Here is a 22,644-nt window from a genome sequence, read left to right as displayed (position 1 = left end):
GAACTTCCTATAAATAAACTACTGTATATAAGCTACACATTAGAGATGCGCGGTTTGCGGGCACAACCGCGGAGTCCGCGGATTATCCGCGAATCGGGCGGATGAAATTTAAAAAAATTAGATTTTATCAGCGGGTCGGGTCGGGTCGGGCGATTGAAATTAAAAAAAATTAGATTTTAAATAGATTCAGGTGGGTGGCAGTTAAACCAATTCGGAAATATGATGTAGCGGCTAGCTACGTGGTGTTAGCCAATGGCTTTGGCTGGGGGGCGGGACTTCCGGGCAAGTTAGGGAAGTGACGTTGTTGACAGGAAGTGTTAGTTCGAGTTTTGCCGGGAAAGAGGGGAGACGCACATTGGAGCTGTTGTGTGGTTACATTGCATCTTATTACAATAAATACGAGACAAACGAATAAGTCTATGAGCCTACGTTCCTGGGAACATTACAATATATACATAGTTAAATGTTGTTACCCACATACGAAAAACGAGCAGGCACCTGCTGCATATGCCACAACAGAAGAAAAAAAAAAAAAGAGATGGACACTTTTACGGAGCGGAGAAGGCCCCCGACGCCTCGCCGGGGTCCGGGACCGAGGCCCCTTCCCCCGAGAGGGCCCCACCGGGAGCCGTAGCTGAGGCGATCCGCGAGAAGGGCCCGACGCACGTCCAGGGTTACCACCGCGCCCACCGCACCGACACCCCGCCTCGTCCGCCTTCGCCGCGGCCGGCGTCACGCGCAGCAGGTAAGCAGCTTACCTGCCCGCCACCCCCGTGGCCGGGGGCGCGTAACAGGGGTCACTCCGCGCGCAGTGCGCTCACGAAAGGGGTGTGGCTCACCCTGGTTGATATAGACAGCAGGACGGTGGCCATGGAAGTTGGAACCGCTAAGGAGTGTGTAACAACCCACCTGCCGAATCAACTAGCCCTGAAAATGGATGACGCTGGAGCGTCGGGCCCATATACCCGGCCGTCGCCGGCAGCGAGACGCGCTTGGAGGTGCGCTCAGCGCGGCTCCCATATGATTGCGCACTGGTGTGCGTCTGGGTCGTGACAGCGTGGCACGCAAATGTCTGTGCTGCGTTGGATCAGTCTCCTTTCTTTAACAGGCAAAAGCTTTATAACCTCACTAATGCCTTGCATCGTCTATATTAGATATATAACAACGGGCGGATGGCGGGCGGATGCAGTTCTGATCAAATGTTAGATCGGGTGGATTGCGGATGGTTGACGACTTTCTGATGCGGTTGCGGATGAAATAATTGCCTATCCGCGCATCTCTACTACACATTGATTGTTGAATCGGTCTTTTTTAAATAATTAAGGAATTTTTATCAAAACACATCTATTTATAAATGTTTCGGCTTTATAGGCACTTATACTTTATTACAGCTGAAGAAAATAAGGTTTGTGGCATAAGTAGTGTTTTAATAAACCATTACCTACCACACATTTCTAAAAATACAGTACCGTTCTTGTGTCCGCATTATAACATTATTTCTTTCAGTTCCCTGAAATACTGTATGTCATTCCCTACCGATTTTCATCTGCAAGGGGGATGGCTTGTAGTTGATTGTGACCTCTTCCCCTTCCCTGGTGTCTGAATCAGCCTCTGATGCGGTAGAGGAAGCTGGGTCCTGGAAAACAATAAGGAAACGGTAAATAAATCGGTAACTTTTATTGTCTGTCACAGAACAGAAATTCATCTTTGTCAGATCTTAAAAGTGCACACAAAAAACAGGACAGAACAATATGAGATACAAACATATATATCATTAACACACACAGCTGGTAGCAGCTTGAATGATTGGTGCAGGGAGTGTGTCGGTTCCTGAGAGATGGCGATGGCTTGATAACTGCCTGGGTAAAAAGATATGTGAGGACAATTGGGGGATCCTCTTATATTACTGGATTGTTTTATTATTTAGGAATGTTTAGTTTTACAAAGGCTGGGCGAAATGGCTGAAAGCTGGATCACGATATAAGTGTTTTATATCGGTCGATATCAATAATTTATATTTTTTTATGACCGATCTAAAATAAGAACCGGGTGAAAAACATATTGAGTGTAAATATTTGTATTTCAAACAAAACATTCCTCTAATTGTAATCCCCTCAGTCATCAAGGAAAAAAAGAAACGTTAACACAAGCATGGAAAACAATCCAACAATGTCAAATCATATTGACCTGGGAAGAACCATTTTCTGCAGGTTTAGTGGCAAGAAGTTACAGCTGTGCTCTAAAGGGCGAGCACAGCTAAGGTAGTGTGGTATTAGTGGTCTCATTTACAGACCACATTGGTCTGACTTCCATCAACCGCCAGACAAGCAAACCTAGATAGTTGATACTGTTACCTGATTGGCTGCTAGCGTGTCACTTCCACTAATCAGTGATCACTTCCTGCGTTGCTCGGTTACCAGAGAGCAAGTGCCTTTGTTCATGCAACTTCCACTTTCTTCCAACGAAGAAAAAAAACATTATCAAACGTTTAGTCTAACACATTTTTTATTGACATCGATTACGTGTCTATCGCGACATACAAAACCCAAAACCATTGAAGTTGGCACGTTGTGTAAATCGTAAATAAATACAGAATACAATGACTTTCAAATCCTTTTCAACCTTTATTCAATTGAATAGACTGCAAAGACAATATACTTGATGTTCGAACTGGTAAACTTTATTTTTTGCAAATATTAGCTCATTTGGAATTTGTTGCCTGCAACATGTTTAAAAAAAAAGCAAAGAAAGTTGAGGACTGCTCATCAAACACTTATTTGGAACATCCCACAGGTAAACAAGCTAATTGGGAACAGGTGGGTGCCATGATTGGGTATAAAAGCAGCTTCCATGAAACAAGGATGGGGCGAGGGTCACCACTTTGTGAACAAATGCGTGAGCAAATTGTCGAACAGTTTAAGAACAACATTTCTCAACGAGTTATTGCAAGGAATTTAGGGATTTCACCATCTACGGTCCGTAATATCATCAAAAGGTTCAGAGAATCTGGAGAAATCACTGCAAGGCCGAAAACCAACATTGAATGCCCGTGACCTTCGATCCCTCAGGCGGTACTGCATCAAAAACCATCAGTGTGTAAAGGATATCACCACTTGGGCTCAGGAACACTTCAGAAAACCACTGTCAGTAACTACAGTTCATCGCTACATCTGTAAGTGCAAGTTATGCCAAGCGAAAGCCATTTATCAACAACAGCCAGAATCGCCGCCGGCTTCGCTGGGCCCGAGCTCATTTAAGATGGACTGATGCAAACTGGAAAAGTGTTCTGTGGTCTGACGAGTCCACATTTCAAATTGTTTTTTGAAACTGTGGACATCTTGTCCTGTCGTGTCCGGACCAAAGAGGAAGAGAACCATCCGGACTGTTATAGGCACAAAGTTCAAAAGCCAGCATCAATGATGGTATGGGGGTGTATTAGTGCCCAATGCATGGGTAACTTACACATCTGTGAAGGCACCATTAATGCTGAAAGGTACATACAGGTTTTGGAGTAACAAATGTTGCCATCTAAGCAACGTCTTTTTCATGGATGCCCCTGCTTATTTCACCAAGACAATGCCAAGCCACGTGTTACAACAGTGTGAGTTCATAGTAAAAGAGTGCAGGTACTATACTGGCCTGCCTGTAGTCCAGACCTGTCTCCCATTGAAAATGTGAGGCACATTATGAAGCGTAAAATACCGCTGTACATCAAGCAAGAATGGGAAAGAATTCCACCTGAAAAGCTTCAAAAATTGGTCTAAATAAATAAATGATAAATGGGTTATACTTGTATAGCGCTTTTCTACCTTCAAAGTACTCAAAGCGCTTTGACAGTATTTCCACATTCACCCATTCACACACACATTCACACACTGATGGCGGGAGCTGCCATGCAAGGCGCTAACCAGCAGCCATCAGGAGCAAAGGGTGAAGTGTCTTGCCCAAGGACACAACGGACGTGACTAGGATGGTAGAAGGTGGGGATTGAACCCCAGTAACCAGCAACCCTCCGATTGCTGGCACGGCCACTCTACCAACTTCGCCACGCCGCCCCTCCTCAGTTCCCAAACGTTTACTAAGGATTGTTAAAAATAAAGGCCGTGTAACATAGTGGTAAAAATGCCCCTGTGCCATCTTTTTTGCAATGTGTTGCTGCCATTAAATTCTAAGTTAATGATCCATCCATCCATTCTCTACCGCTTATTCCCTTTGGGGTCGCGGGGGGCACTGGAGCCTATCTCAGCTACAATCGGGCGGAAGGCGACCCCTTATTTGCAAAAAAAAATGTTTCTCAGTTCGAACATTGAATATCTTATCTTTGCAGTCTATTCAATTGAATATAAGTTGAAAAGGATTTGCAAATCATTGTATTCTGTTTTTATTTACGAATTACACAACGTGCCAACTTCACTGGTTTTGGGTTTTGTACATTGCATCCGGAAAGTATTCACAGCGCTTCACTTTCTGCTCACAGATAGGTGTACCAAGCTTGTGGCATCGTATTCAAAAATTGCTGCCAAAGGTTCATCAACAAAGTATTGAGCAAAGGCTCTAATTACTTATGTACGTGTCATTTTTTATTTGTAATACATTTGCAAAACAATGTTTAAAAACGTTTAATATTGTCGTGATGGGGTATTATTGTCTATAGAATTTTGAGGACAAAAATGAATTAATTCCATTATGGAATAAAGCTCTAACGTAACAAAATGTGGCAAAATTTAAGTGCTGTGAATACTACTGTGCGTTGATATCGTGTTATCGCCCAGCCCTAGGTTTATTAACATTTGGTGGTGAGTGTGTTGTGCCAAAATGTAATTTTAAAAGTAAGTATTTATTCTTTAGTGATGCATCTACAGCAGGGCTATTCACCTAAATTGTTTTGGGTGTCACATTTCCAGAAAGCTTAGGACCGAGGGGCAGGACTTCTTCCTTCACTAGTATTCCTATTTAGTATATTTCTGAGAAACATCATCCTATGCAGTGGTCATTTGTGTTTGTACATTTATTTACTAAATATTTACTAAATCCGGCAAAAATAGCTCTCTCTAGTGTCTGTGAATTTTAAACTGTGAATGTTGTCTGTCTATCTGTGTTGGCCCTGCGATGAGGGACAAGCGGTAGAAAATTGATGGCTGGATGGATATGCCAAATAATTACTTAATTAAAGAACAGTGTTTTAGTTTCCTGTATTCAAACACAGTGTTACTGTTCAAACTGTGTGTAATGTCACAGTGGCCAAAATATTAAGTATACTTGTTAAATAAAACCTCTGCCTTGTTTTTAATGAACACTTCGGCCTACGACGCTATTGTTTTTTTTTTATCGTTGGTCGTTATAGGGGTATTTGGAGAGCCAAGTGTTTTCTGAGGTGGTACTTGATGAAAAAAGTTTGAGAACCACTGATCTATACAATAGGAGTGCTCTGCTGTTTTCCAGGGCCTATTGCCAAAAAGCTAGTCAAAGATCCTTTATATGACCGTGCTCCAGTGTTTATAGGGATCTGCTGCTAGGATGTTAATCTCTTCCAAGTTTTTGTTTTTTTACTTACCGGTAATTTGTGTCATTCTCAGGCTGCCAGTTGAAAAGCTTTGCTCTAAAGCTTTTTCAACCTTTTTTGAGCCAAAGCACATTTTTTTCATTTAAAAAATCCAAAGGCACACCACTAGCAAAAATGATTAAAAAAATTGAACTCGATATTGACAATAAAAAGTCGTCGTCGCAACTGTTGAATATGAATTTAAACCATAACAAACCATGCATCACTATACTTGTCTCAAAGTACTGTCACGATCTGTCACATCACGCCGTGACTTATTTTGAGTTTTTTGGTGTTTTCCTGTGTTTTCTTGCGCTCCTATTTTGGTGGCTCTTCCTGTTTTGTTGGTATTTTCCTGTTGCAGTTTCATGTCTTCCTTTGAGCGCTACACCCCTCACCTGCTTTATTTTAGCAATCACGACTATTTCAGTTGTTGCTATCCTTCTTTGTGTGGACATTGTTGTCATGTCATGTACGGATGTACTTTGTGGACGCCATTTCTGCTCCACACGCTGTAAGTCTTTGCTGTCATCCAGCATTCTGTTTTTCTTTAATTTGTAGCCAGTTCAGTTGTAGTTTCGTTCTGCATAGCCATCCATAAGCTTCAGTGCCTTTTTTTAAGGGGCACTCACCTTTTGTTTATTTTTGGTTTAGGCATTAGATACCTTTTTACCTGTACATTGCCTCCCGCTGTCGTCTTCATATTGTGATCATGACAAACCATGTTCGTCGACATAGCAATTAGCTACCTGTTGCCACCTACTGATATGGAAGAGAATAACACGGTTACTCTGCCGAGCTCTAGACAGCACTGACACTCAACAACGACACATTATTTGCGGATTATAATTACTGGTTTGCAAAAAATATTTTTAACCAAAATAGCTGAAATGACAAAATCTCCCACGGCACACCAGACTGTATCTCACGGCACACTAGTGTGTCGCGGCACAGTGGTTGAAAAACACTGATCTAAAGCAATGTCCTGATAACCCGTCCATAAATTCAGTACACTAGGGACCTCCTGATCTAGGTAGATCATCGAGGAATGAGATCGGCAGATACCAATACCGATATTGATCACATGTATTAACTGTACATTTACACTAAACTAGTTCATTTTTCGCTTGTATTACACAATATTTTTTTTTTTTACCTCAAAGTCCCCCTGTCCAGGGAATTACTACCTGATTTGTGAACATTAACAAAAACAACAGAAAAATTATTTTCAGAAAATTGTAATATCGCCCTAATCACTCCAGTATCAATCATATTCTGATACTAGCCTTGATATCGACACCAGTAATTTATAGATGGATTTGATTCTCCTCTTACGCGTCGTGTACTGACTGCTGCAATGCTGACACAGCAACAGTAATATTATCCTGTCTCTAGACCAGTGGTTCTTAACCTTGTTGGAGGTACCGAACCCCACCAGTTTCAAATGCGCATTCACCAAACCCTTCTTTAGTGAAAAATATTATTATATATATATATTTTTTCAAGACAAAGTTATGTTTTTTTACTGGTGCACAAAATGAACCATGCATTAATATCACCTTGTTCCAAGAACAAAACCAACACAGTGCATGAACTCAGAACAAATTACTGTCAGGTTCAAACACCGAACTATCTATTACACAAGACAAGAAGAAAGGAATCAATCAGAGACAGAGTTGTATTTTACTCATGTGGAGAGACGTATTGGGCTGTACACTCAGTTACAGTTTCCCTCTAAGCTCTAAGGTACAGTCCCACGTGCTCCTCTATTTATTCGGGAGGCCCCTAGTTAACATCACTGAGGCTGCCTCTGAAGGCAGTGGTAATGCCAGCAGCCCCAGTAGACACAATACGTGATTATTCAGAATGGAAATGTGCTGACACTCGTGATTTCGCCCTGTCTCTGTTTTGTCTGCGTTGAGGTACTCGATGTCCGTCCCTGGCTGTCAGCAGGCAGGGTCTGGAAACAAACTGCTGACACGAGACAACTCGCAAAGCAAGATTACAAGTTGTGCCTTTGCACAGATAGAAAAGTACAACTTCAGCAAAATTTACAAGTTAAAGTTAAAGTACCAATGATTGTCACACACACACTAGGTGTGGTGAAATGTGTCCTCTGCATTTGACCCATCCCCTTGATCACCCCCTGGGAGGTGAGGGGAGCAGTGGGGAGCAGTGGGCAGCAGCGGGGCCGCGCCCGGGAATCATTTTTGGTGATTTAACCCACAATTCCAACCCTTGATGCTGAGTGCCAAGCAGGGAGGTAATGGGTCCCATTTTTATAGTCTTTGGTATGACTCGGCCGAGGTTTGAACTCACAATCTACCGATCTCAGGGCGGACACTCTAACCACTAGGCCACTGAGTAGGTAATAACTATAGCAACGGCCTTTAAGCATAAGAGTCGTGTGATAACTTACACATAATTATTCTAACATTTACACACCTGCAAATCAGATGGAAAATTAAACGGGACATTGTTTGGGATTATCCATAACACTATAATCGGGAGAAGTTTTTATTTAGACGATGAGTCGGGTGTGTCTTGACCTTCGCCGAACCCCTAGGGTTTGATCGAACCCAGGTTAAGAACCAATGCTCTACACGTATTGATCTCATTTTGTGAATGTTTACAATGACAACATAATACAATTAAAGCCAATATTTCAGAATAATTCCTACCATTAGAGTAATATTCATGTTAGGGGTGTAACGATCGATCGATATATTGATTCACATTTCTAAATGTCAAGTATATCGATCTGTACTCGGCAGGTTTGCCTTCAAAAGATAGGTATTGATCCAAGATCGTTTTAAAAGGCAATCGATCAATTTTATCGGTGCTAGAAAAAAGGAAAACATTGGATTTAGGAAAGGCCAACTTTATATGAAGTTTTGCACTTTTAATAATAAAGACGTTGTTTTCCCGTCTGTGGCGTCATCAAAACAAAAATGGCGAATAGCTACGGGGGTCGAGAAAAACGCAAACAGCAGAAGACAATAGTGTAGTGTGACGTGTGTGCGCGCCTTTAAGAGGTGGTGCTGCTGCTGTGTGTGACGTGTGTAAGTGCGGCAGAGTGAACCAAGTCGCGCGAGAGTTTGGATATCCGTGTATTGAGTGTTCAAACGTAAGTTGTGGCGAACAGCAGCTCTCGTATATTTGTGTTTTGCTACTTGTTAAAGCGTCTGAGAGTGTACTGTATCTCCGACTGTGTCTCTGGGGCATTACAGAGTCATAACTTTCAGCTACAGCACGATTGCAAAAGCCCCAATAAAAACAAATGACACAACACACTGATAAAGCAGCAACACAACTAAGCCACAAAAGACGTGACCGGCACAACGGTACAAAACCCTGAGGGACAGAAATTGCCTCCCACTGAACTCTTGTTTCAGACAGTGAGTCTATAGGCCGCCCTGTGGACTACACTAACTCCATATAAGCACTATACTAGGGATGACCAAAGTACGGCCCGGGGGCCATTTGCGGCCCACAGCTGTTTTTTTATTGGCCCGCGACACTTTCTAAAGACAAAATAAACATATCCCAGATTAGAACCCTACACAAAAAAACTAGAATATGCAATTTGGGGGACATTGCTTGTGGATGCTGAAATGCACAAGCTGCTAAAATGCGCAAGCCGAATTGAAATGCTAACATTAGCATGCTGACATTTAGAATGTGGCAAAAAAGTAAGTAAGTACATTTTATTTCTAAAGCGCTTTTCACAGATAACAATCACAAAGGATCAAAGAATGTAATGAATGAATGAATTAAAACAAGGAATGGATTAAGCAAGGAAATCAAACAATGTACTAATATTATCCAATTCAAGAAACTGTTAGTGTTTACAAAGTACAAAGAAGAATAACTATAATAAACATTCTGAATTTATTGACAATGTTTTATCTCACCTAATGAAATACAACTTCCATCCATCCATCCACAACTTACTTCACTAATTATGTATTTATTTATTTTTAATGTTATTACTTCTGCAGTATATTATGAATACATTGAGAACAGGAAGTGAACAAAAGTGTTAGCAACTGCTAAGTAAAGGAAAAGGGGTAGGATTAAATAAGCTCTGATTCTTCCTACTCCTTTTCAAACATGTTGAGAAAGAGAAACTGGAAATTGTGATGTATCATGTTGTAATTGCTCCTCTCTGAGCTGCCACCTTAACGTGGTAGAGGAGTTTGCGTGTCCCAATGATCCTAGGAGCTATGTTGTCCGGGGGCTGTCATGCCCCCTGGTAGGGTCTCCCAAGACAAACAGGTCCTAGGTGAGGGATCAGACAAAGAGCAGCTCGAAGACTTCTATGGGAATGAAACAGCAAGGATTCAGATTTCCCTCGCCCGGAAGCGGGTCACCGGGGCCCCCCTCTGGAGCCAGGCCCGGAGTTGGGGCACGATGGCGAGCGCCTGGTGGCCGGGCCTGTCCCCATGGGGCCCGGCCGGGCACAGCCCGAAGAGGCAACGTGGGTCCCCCCTCCAATGGGCTCACCACTCATGGGAGGGGCCATAGAGGTCGGGTGCAGTGTGAGCTGGGCGGAAGCCGAAGGCAGGACACTTGGCGGTCCGATCCTCGGCTACATAAGCTAGCTCTTGGGACGTGGAACGTCACCTCGCTGGGGGGGGAAGGAGCCTGAGCTAGTGCGCGAGGTAGAGAAGTTCCGGCTGGATATAGTCGGACTCACCTCGACGCACAGCAAGGGCTCTGGAACCAGTTCTCTCGAGAGGGGCTGGACTCTCTTCCACACTGGCGTTGCACGCAGTGAGAGGCGACGAGCTGGGGTAGCAATTCTTGTTGCCCCCCGGCTCAAAGCCTGCACGTTGGAGTTCAACCCAGTGGACGAGAGGGTAGCCTACCTACGCCTTCGGGTGGGGGGACGGGTCCTGACTGTTGTTTGTGCTTACGCACCAAACAGCAGTTCAGAGTACCCACCCTTTTTGGATACACTCGAGGGAGTACTGGAAAGTGCTCCCCCGGGTGATTCCCTTGTCCTACTGGGTGACTTCAACGCTCATGTTGGCAACGACAGTGAAACCTGGAGAGGCGTGATTGGGAAGAATGACCGCCCGGATCTGAACCCGAGTGGTGTTTTGTTATTGGACTTTTGTGCTCGTCACAGATTGTCCATAACGAACACCATGTTCAAGCATAAGGGTGTCCATATGTGCACTTGGCACCAGGACACCCTAGGCCGCAGTTCCATGATCGACTTTGTAGTTGTGTCATCGGATTTGCGGCCTCATGTTTTGGACACTCTGGTGAAGAGAGGGGCGGAGCTTTCTAGCGATCACCACCTGGTGGTGAGTTGGCTGCGATGGTGGGGGACGATGCCGGACAGACCTGGCAGGCCCAAACGCATTGTGAGGGTCTGCTGGGAACGTCTGGCAGTCTCTCCTGTCAGAGAGAGTTTCAATTCCCACCTCCGGAAGAACTTTGAACATGTCACGAGGGAGGTGCTGGACATTGAGTCCGAGTGGACCATGTTCCGCGCCTCTATTGTCGAGGCGGCTGATTGGAGCTGTGGCCGCAAGGTGGTTGGTGCCTGTCGTGGCGGTAATCGTAGAACCCGTTGGTGGACACCGGCGGTGAGGGATGCCGTCAAGCTGAAGGAGTCCTATCGGGTTCTTTTGTCTCATAGGACTCCGGAGGCAGCGGACAGGTACCGACAGGCCAAGCGGTGTGCGGCTTCAGCGGTCGCGGAGGCAAAAACTCGGACATGGGAGGAGTTCGGCGAGGCCATGGAAAACGACTTCCGGACGGCTTCGAAGCGATTCTGGACCACCATCCGCCGCCCCAGGAAGGGGAAGCAGTGCACTGTCAACACCGTGTATGGTGCAGATGGTGTTCTGCTGACCTCGACTGCGGATGTTGTGGATCGGTGGAGGGAATACTTCGAAGACCTCCTCAATCCCACCGACACGTCTTCCTATGAGGAAGCAGTGCCTGGGGAGTCTGTGGTGGGCTCTTCTATTTCTGGGGCTGAGGTTGCTGAGGTAGTTAAAAAGCTCCTCGGTGGCAAGGCCCCGGGGGTGGATGAGATCCGCCCGGAGTTCCTTAAGGCTCTGGATGCTGTGGGGCTGTCTTGGTTGACAAGACTCTGCAGCATCGCGTGGACATCGGGGGCGGTACCTCTGGATTGGCAGACCGGGGTGGTGGTTCCTCTCTTTAAGAAGGAGAACCGGAGGGTGTGTTCCAACTATCGTGGGATCACACTCCTCAGCCTTCCCGGTAAAGTCTATTCAGGTGTACTGGAGAGGAGGCTACGCCGGATAGTCGAACCTCGGATTCAGGAGGAACAGTGTGGTTTTCGTCCTGGTCGTGGAACTGTGGACCAGCTCTATACTCTCGGCAGGGTCCTTGAGGGTGCATGGGAGTTTGCCCAACCAGTCTACATGTGCTTTGTGGACTTGGAGAAGGCATTCGACCGTGTCCCTCGGGAGGTCCTGTGGGGAGTGCTCAGAGAGTATGGGGTATCGGACTGTCTGATTGTGGCTGTCCGCTCCCTGTACGATCAGTGTCAGAGCTTGGTCCGCATTGCCGGCAGTAAGTCGGACACGTTTCCAGTGAGGGTTGGACTCCGTCAAGGCTGCCCTTTGTCACCGATTCTGTTCATAACTTTTATGGACAGAATTTCTAGGCGCAGTCAAGGCGTTGAGGGGATCCGGTTTGGTGGCTGCAGGATTAGGTCTCTGCTTTTTGCAGATGATGTGGTCCTGATGGCTTCATCTGGCCAGGATCTTCAGCTCTCACTGGATCGGTTCGCAGCCGAGTGTGAAGCGACTGGGATGAGAATCAGCACCTCCAAGTCCGAGTCCATGGTTCTCGCCCGGAAAAGGGTGGAGTGCCATCTCCGGGTTGGGGAGGAGACCCTGCCCCAAGTGGAGTTCAAGTACCTAGGAGTCTTGTTCACGAGTGAGGGAAAAGTGGATCGTGAGATCGACAGGCGGATCGGTGCGGCATCTTCAGTAATGCGGACGCTGTATCGATCCGTTGTGGTGAAGAAGGAGCTGAGCCGGAAGGCAAAGCTCTCAATTTACCGGTCGATCTACGTTCCCATCCTCACCTATGGTCATGAGCTTTGGGTTATGACCGAAAGGACAAGATCACGGGTACAGGCGGCCGAAATGAGTTTCCTCCGCCGGGTGGTGGGGCTCTCCCTTAGAGATAGGGTGAGAAGCTCTGCCATCCGGGGGGAGCTCAAAGTAAAGCCACTGCTCCTCCACATCGAGAGGAGCCAGATGAGGTGGTTCGGGCATCTGGTCAGGATGCCACCCGAACGCCTCCCTAGGGAGGTGTTTAGGGCACGTCCGACCGGTAGGAGGCCGCGGGGAAGACCCAGGACACGTTGGGAAGACTATGTCTCCCGGCTGGCCTGGGAACGCCTCGGGGTCCCACAGGAAGAGCTGGACGAAGTGGCTGGGGAGAGGAAAGTCTGGGCTTCCCTGCTTAAGCTGCTGCCCCCGCGACCCGACCTCGGATAAGCGGAAGAAGATGGATGGATGAATGGGCATGTTGTAATTGTATGCATGTTCGAAGTAAACTCAAACTCAACTCTACTCAACTTAAAGTGCTGTACAAAACAAGTGAATTAACACAAACATTTAATTAAAGCAACAGGGACAAGATCATAAAAAAGTTTTTTTTTTAAAGTGGATAAAAGTACCAAGTTATAAGACTATAAAGCATATGCATGCAAAATTAGCTAAGAAATGTTAGCATGCTAACAGTTAGCATGTGTCAAAGACCAAGTTATATCACTCTGAGGCGTTCGGCTATAAAATTGGCCAAAAAAAGCAAGCTGCTGAAATGCGCAAGCCGAATTAAAATGCTAACATTAGCATGCTGACATTTAGAATGTGACAAGTAAGTAAGTAAGTACATTTTATTTCTAAAGCGCTTTTCACAGATAACAATCATAGAGGATCAAGGAATGTAATGAATGAATGAATTAAAATAAGGAATGGATTAAGCAAGGAAATCAAACAAGGCACTATTATCCAATTCAAGAAACTGTTAAAGTGTTTACAAAGTACAAAGAAGAAGAACTATAATAAACATTCTGAATTTATTGACAATGTTTTTTTTATCTCACCTAATGAAATACAACTTCATCCATCCATCCATCCACAACTTACTTCACTAATTATTTATTTATTTATTTTTAATGTTATTACTTATGCAGTATATTGTGAATACATTGAGAGCAGGAAGTGAACAAAAGTGTTAGCAACTGCTAAGTAAAGGAAAAGGGGTAGGATTAAATAAGCTCTGATTCTTCCTACTCCTTTTCAAACATGTTGAGAAAGAGAAACTGGAAATTGTGATGTATCATGTTGTAATTGTATGCATGTTCGAAGTAAACTCAAACTCAACTCTACTCAACTTAAAGTGCTGTACGAAACACAAGTGAATTAAAGCAAGAGGGACAACATCATAAAAAGTTTTAAAGTGGATAAAAGTACCAAATTATAAGACTATAAAGCACATGCATGCAAAATTAGCTAAGAAATGTTAGCATGCTAACAGTTAGCATGTGTCAAAGACCAAGTTATATCACTCTGAGGCGTTCGGCTGTAAAATTGGCCCAAAAAAGTTAGCATGTTAAAGTTAGCATGCTAACGTTTAGCATGTGTCAGTGTTCGTAATAGCGGCGTTAGTAACATGGACAAGTATAGAATCGATAAGCAAACGTCAATAATCGATAATTGATGTATTTATTGTAAATAGAGTAAAGCAGACAGTTCTAAAATTTAGCTGACTGCAGCGAGCCACCTCACCGAGAGATCCGACCAGCTCCTTTATTATAGGGCACTTATGGTCCAGTTTTGCACACATTGTCATTAATTTAAATACATGTGAAGGGAATTAAACTTTTTCTTATTACAAATGCACTATTTTTAAAAGTTGCAAGTGATAAACGCTTATTTAGTGAAACGAAAAGAAATGTCAAACTGCAGTAATATACATAAATGAATTCCAATTGTAGCTCCTGAATCGTAATCGAATCGTGAGGTGCCCAAAGATTCCCACCTCTAATGTTAATGTTAGCATGCTAACAGTTAGCATGTGTCAAATACCAAGCAATATGACTGAGGTGTTTGGCTGCAAAATTGGCTAAAAAAGTTAGCATGTTAATGTTGGCATGCTAACAGTTAACATTTGTCAAGTACCAAGTTATGACTCTGAGGCCTTTGGCTGCAAAAATGGGTGAAAAAGTTAGCATGTTAATGTTAGCATGCTAACAGTTAGTATGTGTCATGTACCAAGTTATATGACATTGAAGCATTCGGCTGCAAAATTGGCTGAAAAAGTTAGCGTGTTAATGTTAGCATGTGTCAAATACAGAGTTATATGACTGAGGCATTTGGCTGCAAAATTGGCTAAACAAGTTAGCATGTTAATGTTAGTGAAGTGTGAAGTGAATTACATTTATATAGCGCTTTTTCTCAAGTGACTCAAAGCGCTTTACATAGTGAAACCCAATATCTAAGTTACATTTAAACCAGTGTGGGTGGCACTGGGAGCAGGTGGGTAAAGTGTCTTCCCCAAGGACACAACGGCAGTGACTAGGATGGCGGAAGCGGGGATCGAACCTGCAACCCTCAAGTTGCTGGCACGGCCACTCTACCAACCGAGCTATACCGTCCCAAGCATGCTAACAGTTAGTATGTGTCATGTGCCAAGTTAAATGACACTGAGGTGTTCGGCTGCAAAATTGGCTGAAAAAGTTAGCATGTTAACGTTGGCATGCTAACAGTTAACATTTGTCAAGTACCAAGTTATATGACTCCGAGGCGTTTGGCTGCAAAAATGCCTGAAAAAGTTAGCATGTTAATGTTAGCATGATAACAGTTAATATGTGTCATGTGCCAAGTTATATGACATTGAAGCATTTGGCTGCAAAATTGGCTGAAAAAGTTGGCGTGTTAATGTTAGCATGCTAACTGTTAGCATGTGTCAAATACAGAGTTATATGACTGAGGCATTTGGCTGCAAAATTGGCTAAACAAGTTAGCATTTTAATGTTAACATGCTAACAGTTAGTATGTGTCATGTGCCAAGTTATATGACACTGAGGCGTTCGGCTGCAAAATTGGCTGAAAAAGTTAGCATGTTAATGTTAGCATGCTAGCAGTATGTGTTATGTGCCAAGTTATATGACACTGAGGCGTTCGGCTGAAAAAGTTAGCATGTTAATGTTAGCATGCTAACAGTTATGATGTGTCAAGTACCGAGTTATATGACTCTGAGGCATTCGGCTGCAAAATTGGCTCAAAAAATGTGTATGCTAACAGTTAGCATGTGTCAAATACAGAGTTATATGACTGAGGCATTCGGCAGCAAAATTGGCTAAAAAAGTTAGCATGCTAATATTACTAATGCTGCCAGGCTGAGCCAATCAGGGGAAATTATACTGATTGTTTTAGGCTCATCTAGTGGCCAAAACTAATGTAGTATTTGATATTTATAGTTCATTTAGGCATGTTTATTCTTGGAAATATTTAATTTAGGGCAGAATTACATGTAATATGCTTTGTTACTGAAACAACAAAAAGCTAAGGAGTGAATGTTGCGTTTAGATAATTTTGCATTTATTAGTGACCTACATTGTATTGTTTGTAGTTTCTTAATGCAGTGTTTTTCAACCTTTTTTGGAGCCAAGGCACATTTTTGTTCATTAAAAAAATGCGGAAGTGCACAACCAGCAAAAAAGATTAAAAAATGAAACTCAGTAGTTGATATTGACAGTAAAAAGTCATTGTTGCAATTGTTGGATATGAATTCAAACCATAACCAAGCATGCATCACTATAGCTCTTGTCTCAAAATACTGTCACGACTTGTCACGTAATGCTGTGACTTGCAGCGTGTGGAGCAGACGCCGTCCACAAAGTACATCCGTACATGACATGACAATCAACAGATGTTTTCCTGTGTAGAGTGTCTTGCGCTCCTATTTTGGTGGCTTTTCCTCTTGTTGATATTTTCCTGTAGTAGTTTCATGTCTTCCTTGAACGCTATTCCCCGCACCGGCTTTGTTTTCGCAATCAAGACTATTTAAGTTGTGCGGACGCTATCCTTCTTTGTTGATTGTCATGTCATGTACGGATGTACTTTGTGGGCGGCATCTGCTCCACACGCTGCAAGTCTTTGCTGTCGTCCAGCATTCTGTTTTTGTTTACTTTGTAGCCAGTTCAGTTTTAGTTTCGTTTTCCATAGCCATCCCTAAGCTTCAATGCCTTTTTTTAGGGGCACTCGCCTTTTGTTTACTTTTGGTTTAAGCGTTAGATATGACATTTACAAAGCAATTAGCTACCTGCTGCCACCTACTGATATGGGAGAGTATTACACGATTACTCTGCCAAGCTTGAGACAGCACAGACACTCAACAACGACACTTTATTTGCGAATTATAAATACTGGTTTGCATAAATTATTTTTAACCAAAATAGGTGAAATTACATAATCTCCCGATGGCACACCAGAATTTATCGAGCGGCACACAGGTGTGTTAGGCCTCGTTTACACTAAGGTTATCCAGGTAAATCCCACCTAACCTAATCCTTGTCCACACACGCACAATAGTCGTTTAAGACCCCCTCCCCTCCTCTGTCAGCCGGTGCAACGCGACCTAGTACGCATGCGCGAAAAATGCGCACGTCATAGTCACCTCCAGTGTTGCTTTGTGTGCAAGCTCTTAAATTAAATGTAACTTATCTGAACAATATCCAGTGATGTGGTATTTCAATTAACTGGAATCCAGTGTGCTGTGGCGCCCTATTGTAGTGAATCACACCTGAGACATCATAAATTAATAAAATCTTTATTAAGACTTGTAAACAATGTGGTAAAGAACATTTTACATCAATCAAACTCGGGATCTAGATATCTGGTCAGGACACTGCTCACTCTTTTGCCTTCACCTTCATTCTCCATTTGTTTTTGGTGACTTTATATACCCTGGACCTAGACGTTGAGTCCGCAACATACATGGCGTACAATAACTGATACAGTGTGCTTTGCCAGTCCAAAAGCATTCGCCGTTTTCCGTATTCTTCCCTCGACGACCAGGTAATACAAAGCACACGTTACATTTTTTTATCACAGCCACGGGAGCCCGCATATTCGTTGACTCTCCTTCGACAAATGGATGAAGTTTTTCGGTAAGTAGAATCACAACTGACCTCGACATTCGAAACTTCTCTTGCCGTCTGAGAAGTGTAGTATTCCAAATAGTTGCAATCGCTTTCTCTTAAGGCATTCATGTGTGATTTCCACAAGGAAAAACACAGCATGTCTGGATGACTCGCCTCCATCTTTTCAGTGGTTAGCTCAGGTTGTTATGAAGCTGGCTGTGGCGCGTTCTTTCTGACGTCACTTCCTCTCCGAACTCAGTTTGTAAACGATCAATGACTCCATACAAAGCTAGATTCAAGAAATACACGGCACACTTACCCGTGTAAAAAAAAATATCCAAGGAAGGGAACCTTAAACGATAGTTTAGTGTGGATGAAACGGGGCTTAAGCTAAATAATTATTCGTTTAAAGGCAGGGGTCCCCAAACTTTTTGACTCCGGGGCCGCATTGGGTTAAAAAAATTTGGCCCGGGGCTGGGCTGTATGTGTGTGTGTGTGTGTGTGTGTGTGTATATATATATATATATATATATATATATATATATATATATATATATACATATATATATATATATATATATATATATATTTCTACCGCTTATTCCTTTCGGGGTCGCGGGGGGCGCTGGAACCTATCTCAGCTACAATCGGGCGGAAGGCGGGGTACACCCTGGACAAGTCGCTACCTCATCGCAGGGCCAACACAGATAGACAGACAACATTCACACTCACATTCACACACTAGGGCCAATTTAGTGTTGCCAATCAACCTATCCCCAGGTGCATGTCTTTGGAGGTGGGAGGAAGCCGGAGTACCCGGAGGGAACCCACGCAGTCATGGGGAGAACATGCAAACTCCACACAGAAAGATCCCGAGGCCGGGATTGAACTCACGACTACTCAGGACCTTCGTATTGTGAGGCAGACGCACTAACCCCTCTCCCACCGTGCTGCGCTATATATATATATATATATATATATATATACACACACACACATTGTCTTTATATTCCAGCGAGTTAATCCGTTTTGTCATTTAACATCAATTAACATTAATGTTCATCAACATTTAACATTGTCATGTTATCGATGGGAAAATTCATTTTTAAACAATATGATTTGCCTGAGCGGCTAGAAGACACTGAGAGTAACAAGCGGTAGAAAATGGATTAGAAAGGAAAGAAAAAATAAATAAATAATAATAATTAAAAAAATAAATAAATAAATAAATATAAGGAGCTGAGCCGGAAGGCAAAGCTCTCAATTTACCGGTCTATCTACGTTCCCATCCTCACCTATGGTCATGAGCTTTGGGTTATGACCGAAAGGACAAGATCACGGGTACAAGCGGCCGAAATGAGTTTCCTCCGCCGGGTGGCGGGGCTCTCCCTTAGAGATAGGGTGAGGAGCTCTGTCATCCGGGGGAGCTCAAAGTAAAGCCGCTGCTCCTCCACATCGAGAGGAGCCAGATGAGGTGGTTCGGGCATCTGGTCAGGATGCCACCCGAGCGCCTCCCTAGGGAGGTGTTTAGGGCACGTCCGACCGGCAGGAGGCCACGGGGAAGACCCAGGACACGTTGGGAAGACTGTCTCCCGGCTGGCCTGGGAACGCCTCGGGATCCCCCGGGAGGAGATGGACGAAGTGGCTGGGGAGAGGGAAGTCTGGGCTTCCCTACTTAGGCTGCTGCCCCCGCGACCCGACCTCGGATAAGCGGAAGAAGATGGATGGATGGATGGAAATAAATCAAAATTTTTAACTTGGGATTTCCCGTGGGCCGGATTTTGGATGCTGGGGGGCCGGATCCGGTCCGCGGGCCGTACTTTGGGGACCCCTGGTGTAAGGGGTTATCCGGCTTGGTGTAGACATAGCCTTAATGTATAAAAATGATCAAAGTGGCCCCGCAGCCTTCCATTTGTAAGCATGCGGCCATGGCTGGAAAAAGTTTGGACACCCTTGCACTGTACATTTGAGGCCAAGGAGCACAACGCCACACCAAACACTCTTTTTGTGCAGTAACCTATTTGAAGATTATAAATGTGCGCATTCTTGTAGAATATGTGGATTTTCATCGTCGTTGCTGCGTGGATGCTGAGGACGTGGCCGCTGCGTGTGGATGGGACGTGACTACGCATTACACACACCCAACATTAATATCTAATATTTCATATTTTAACGTGTGATGGCAGGCTAAAAACTATGTTGTTGTGTGCTGCACTTATGCGCATAATATAACGCACGACGAGGTTTTTCGCAACCTGCCACGCAGGCCACTGCCGCCACTCGCGATCCCCTAGTGTATTTTTGTGGCGTTTTCCCCTTATTTATGAAACATATTCATAGTAAGTGTTTTTCTAAAAAAACAACAAAAAAATATATATCAAATGTTCCTACCAGCGGCTGCATCTCCGCCTCCTGCGCGGCATTGCAGGGCACTTGGAATCTGTCGATCTCCTCCATCACGTCTCCTCCTTTTCAGAGCACGAAATTAGTTCAGCACCACTCGAAAATACGTTGGGTTTTTTTAGACAATATTCCCGAGACGCCAATCAGACGTGGAATAATCCCTGCGCTCCCTCGGTGTGAAACATCATCCCAGCTGGTACTGTCGACGACGATGATGATGATGACGATGAGGATGAGTAGTTCACGTCAACAACACCCATTTCCGGTTGGGCTTAGACCGACACAGGCTCTTAAGGGGTGGTGCTCTCTAGCGCGGCGGGGTGTAAACATAGACACACCCCATGCTACTAAGCACAAATAGATGCATTGTTTATATTATGGGTATGTTGGAATTTGTCAATGTGTGCAAAAACGTTCTTCCATACAAAGGTTGTAATAAAGTTGTAAAACATGCTTTTAAATCACCAACAATTCACAAGACAAGAGAGACAAGACAAGAGACAAGAGCACATGTTTGTCATTTTTTATGTAAATAAATGTTAGCAAAATGGGAGGCTCTCTAAAATACATCTAAACACCTCCACCAAGGTTTTATATACCGTAAATTCTCGACTATAAGCTGCTACTTTTTTCCTATGCTTTGAACCCAGCGGCTTATAAAACGGTGCGGCTAATTTATGGATTTTGCGTTTCGCTAACAGCCATAATGTTTTGTGTTCAAAAGTTTCCATTAAAGACAAGCAGAAACACTGAAAGTGTGTGTTATTTTTTTGCGCTATGGTGCCATCTTTTGAATGAGTTCACATCCGGAAGGTGTTGCGGGTTGAAAATGTACATCCTGTTTTAATGCCTTGAACCGAAAGAAAAAACGTAGATAGCGTTTCTGCTTGAAATGATTCTTCATTCATCACCCCAAGCAACATTTGTAAGTTTTACAATATAGCTAAAACTATTCTTACTTACTAAACCGTCCCATATGTGATGTCTGTAGGAGTGTCTTCATGCATCATTTATTTTATGGATATGTTGGAATTTTTCAATGTGTGCAAAACATTCTTCCATACAAAGGTTGTCAAAAAGTTGTAAAACATGCTTTTAAATCACCAATATTAAAGGGGAATTTTGACTATCATTCACAGTTCTTATGTAAGACAAGAGCACATTTTCCTTTTTTTTTAATGCATTCTAAAACGTAAATAAATGTTCACAAAATGGGAGGCCCTCTAAAAAACAGCTGAACACCTCCATCAAGGTTTTATATACCGTAAATTCTGTAATATAAGCCGCTACTTTTTTTCCTACGCTTTAAGCGCAGTAGCTTATAAAACGGTGCAGTTAATTTATGCATTGTGCGTTTCGCTAACAACCACAACGTTTGGTGTTTAATAGTAAAGTCAATAACACAAGCGGAGACACTGAAATGGCATGTTACTGTCTGTGCTATGGCGCCATCTTTTGGTCAAGTTCGCTCACTGCAGGTGTTGCGGGTTGAAAATGTACTTCCTGTTTTATTGCCTTGAACCGGAAGAAAAAACGTACATAGCCTTTCTGCTTGAAATGATTCTTCATTCATCACCCCAAGCAACGTTTGTAAGTTTTACAGTATAACTAAAACAATTCTTACTTACTATTCCGCCCATGTGTGATGTCTGTAGAAATGTCTTCATGCTTATTTGTACGTGCTATAGTAATGTAATCAAGCTTACTTTGTTAGCATTAGCTAATATGCTAACACGTTTACGAGTGTCTGTGTTAGTATTACTAACTTGTCTGTCTGTTTATCTGGGTGGAGAGCTAGCTTCTGCAGCTAGTGTGTCCATGAAGATCACTTCTGTTTTGTTTGGTCAGCCCGTTTTGCTGCTGCGTTACAGACATAGATTGGAAACAATTAATGTATGTAAATAAACATTTACTGGTTGCCCCCCAGTTCCTCCCAGGAATTATCCGTGGCCACCTTGTAACCTATCCATGCAGGAGAGGGGAGGGGAAAAAGAGAAGCGGCAGATCAACTGGTCTAAAACAAAGTCTATTTAAAAGCTAAAGTATATGAATAAGTTTTAAGGCGGGACTTAAATTAGATGGGTAGCATCTTTAACTTGTTGATAGGGCATTCCAGAGTATTGGAGCCCAAATAGAAAACGCTCTTGAGCCTGCAGACTTTTTTGAGGGTTAAAAAATAAGCTGGTGTTCTGTTGAATTTTGATGTTTTCTCGAAAAAAGCTACCAGTAGCACAAAACCGTGATTAAAACGAAAATGTAAGCTGTACCATTGTTTGCTTCAATGTGAAGTTCCTCATGCTGTAATTGTCTACATGTTTGTTCGTCAGAAGAAACAATGAACGAAACATAATTTAAAATCACTATTTACTAAGGGTGTAACGGTACGTGTATTTGTATTGAACCGTTTCGGTACGGGGGTTCGGTTCGGTTCGGAGGTGTACCGAACGAGTTTCCACACGGACATATTAAGTAGCACACCGCACGTTGTGTAAACAATGCACACTGAGGCACAACACACGGCATGCTAGCAACGACCGGGCTACGACAA

The 22,644-nt window shown here is 43.5% G+C and overlaps 1 protein-coding gene across 1 annotated transcript in view; it reads right to left on the bottom strand.

Annotated features, from left to right (window-relative positions):
* The window catches only part of fam219ab (family with sequence similarity 219 member Ab), a 35,195-nt gene extending 14,879 nt beyond the window's left edge, over window positions 1-20,316 (bottom strand). The window contains exons 1-2 of the mRNA XM_061980555.1: window positions 20,085-20,316; window positions 1,537-1,636 (exon numbers count right to left, since the gene is read on the bottom strand). Of these exons, the coding sequence (XP_061836539.1) occupies window positions 1,537-1,636; window positions 20,085-20,150 (166 nt within the window). The 5' untranslated portion in view covers window positions 20,151-20,316. The remainder of the gene's footprint in view (window positions 1-1,536; window positions 1,637-20,084) is intronic.
* Between the last annotated feature and the right edge of the window lie 2,328 nt (window positions 20,317-22,644).

The sequence above is a fragment of the Nerophis lumbriciformis genome, linkage group LG20 (genome assembly GCF_033978685.3).
Source record: "Nerophis lumbriciformis linkage group LG20, RoL_Nlum_v2.1, whole genome shotgun sequence".
Lineage (NCBI taxonomy): Eukaryota > Metazoa > Chordata > Actinopteri > Syngnathiformes > Syngnathidae > Nerophis > Nerophis lumbriciformis.
This window is presented reverse-complemented; position numbering and strand designations above follow the sequence as displayed.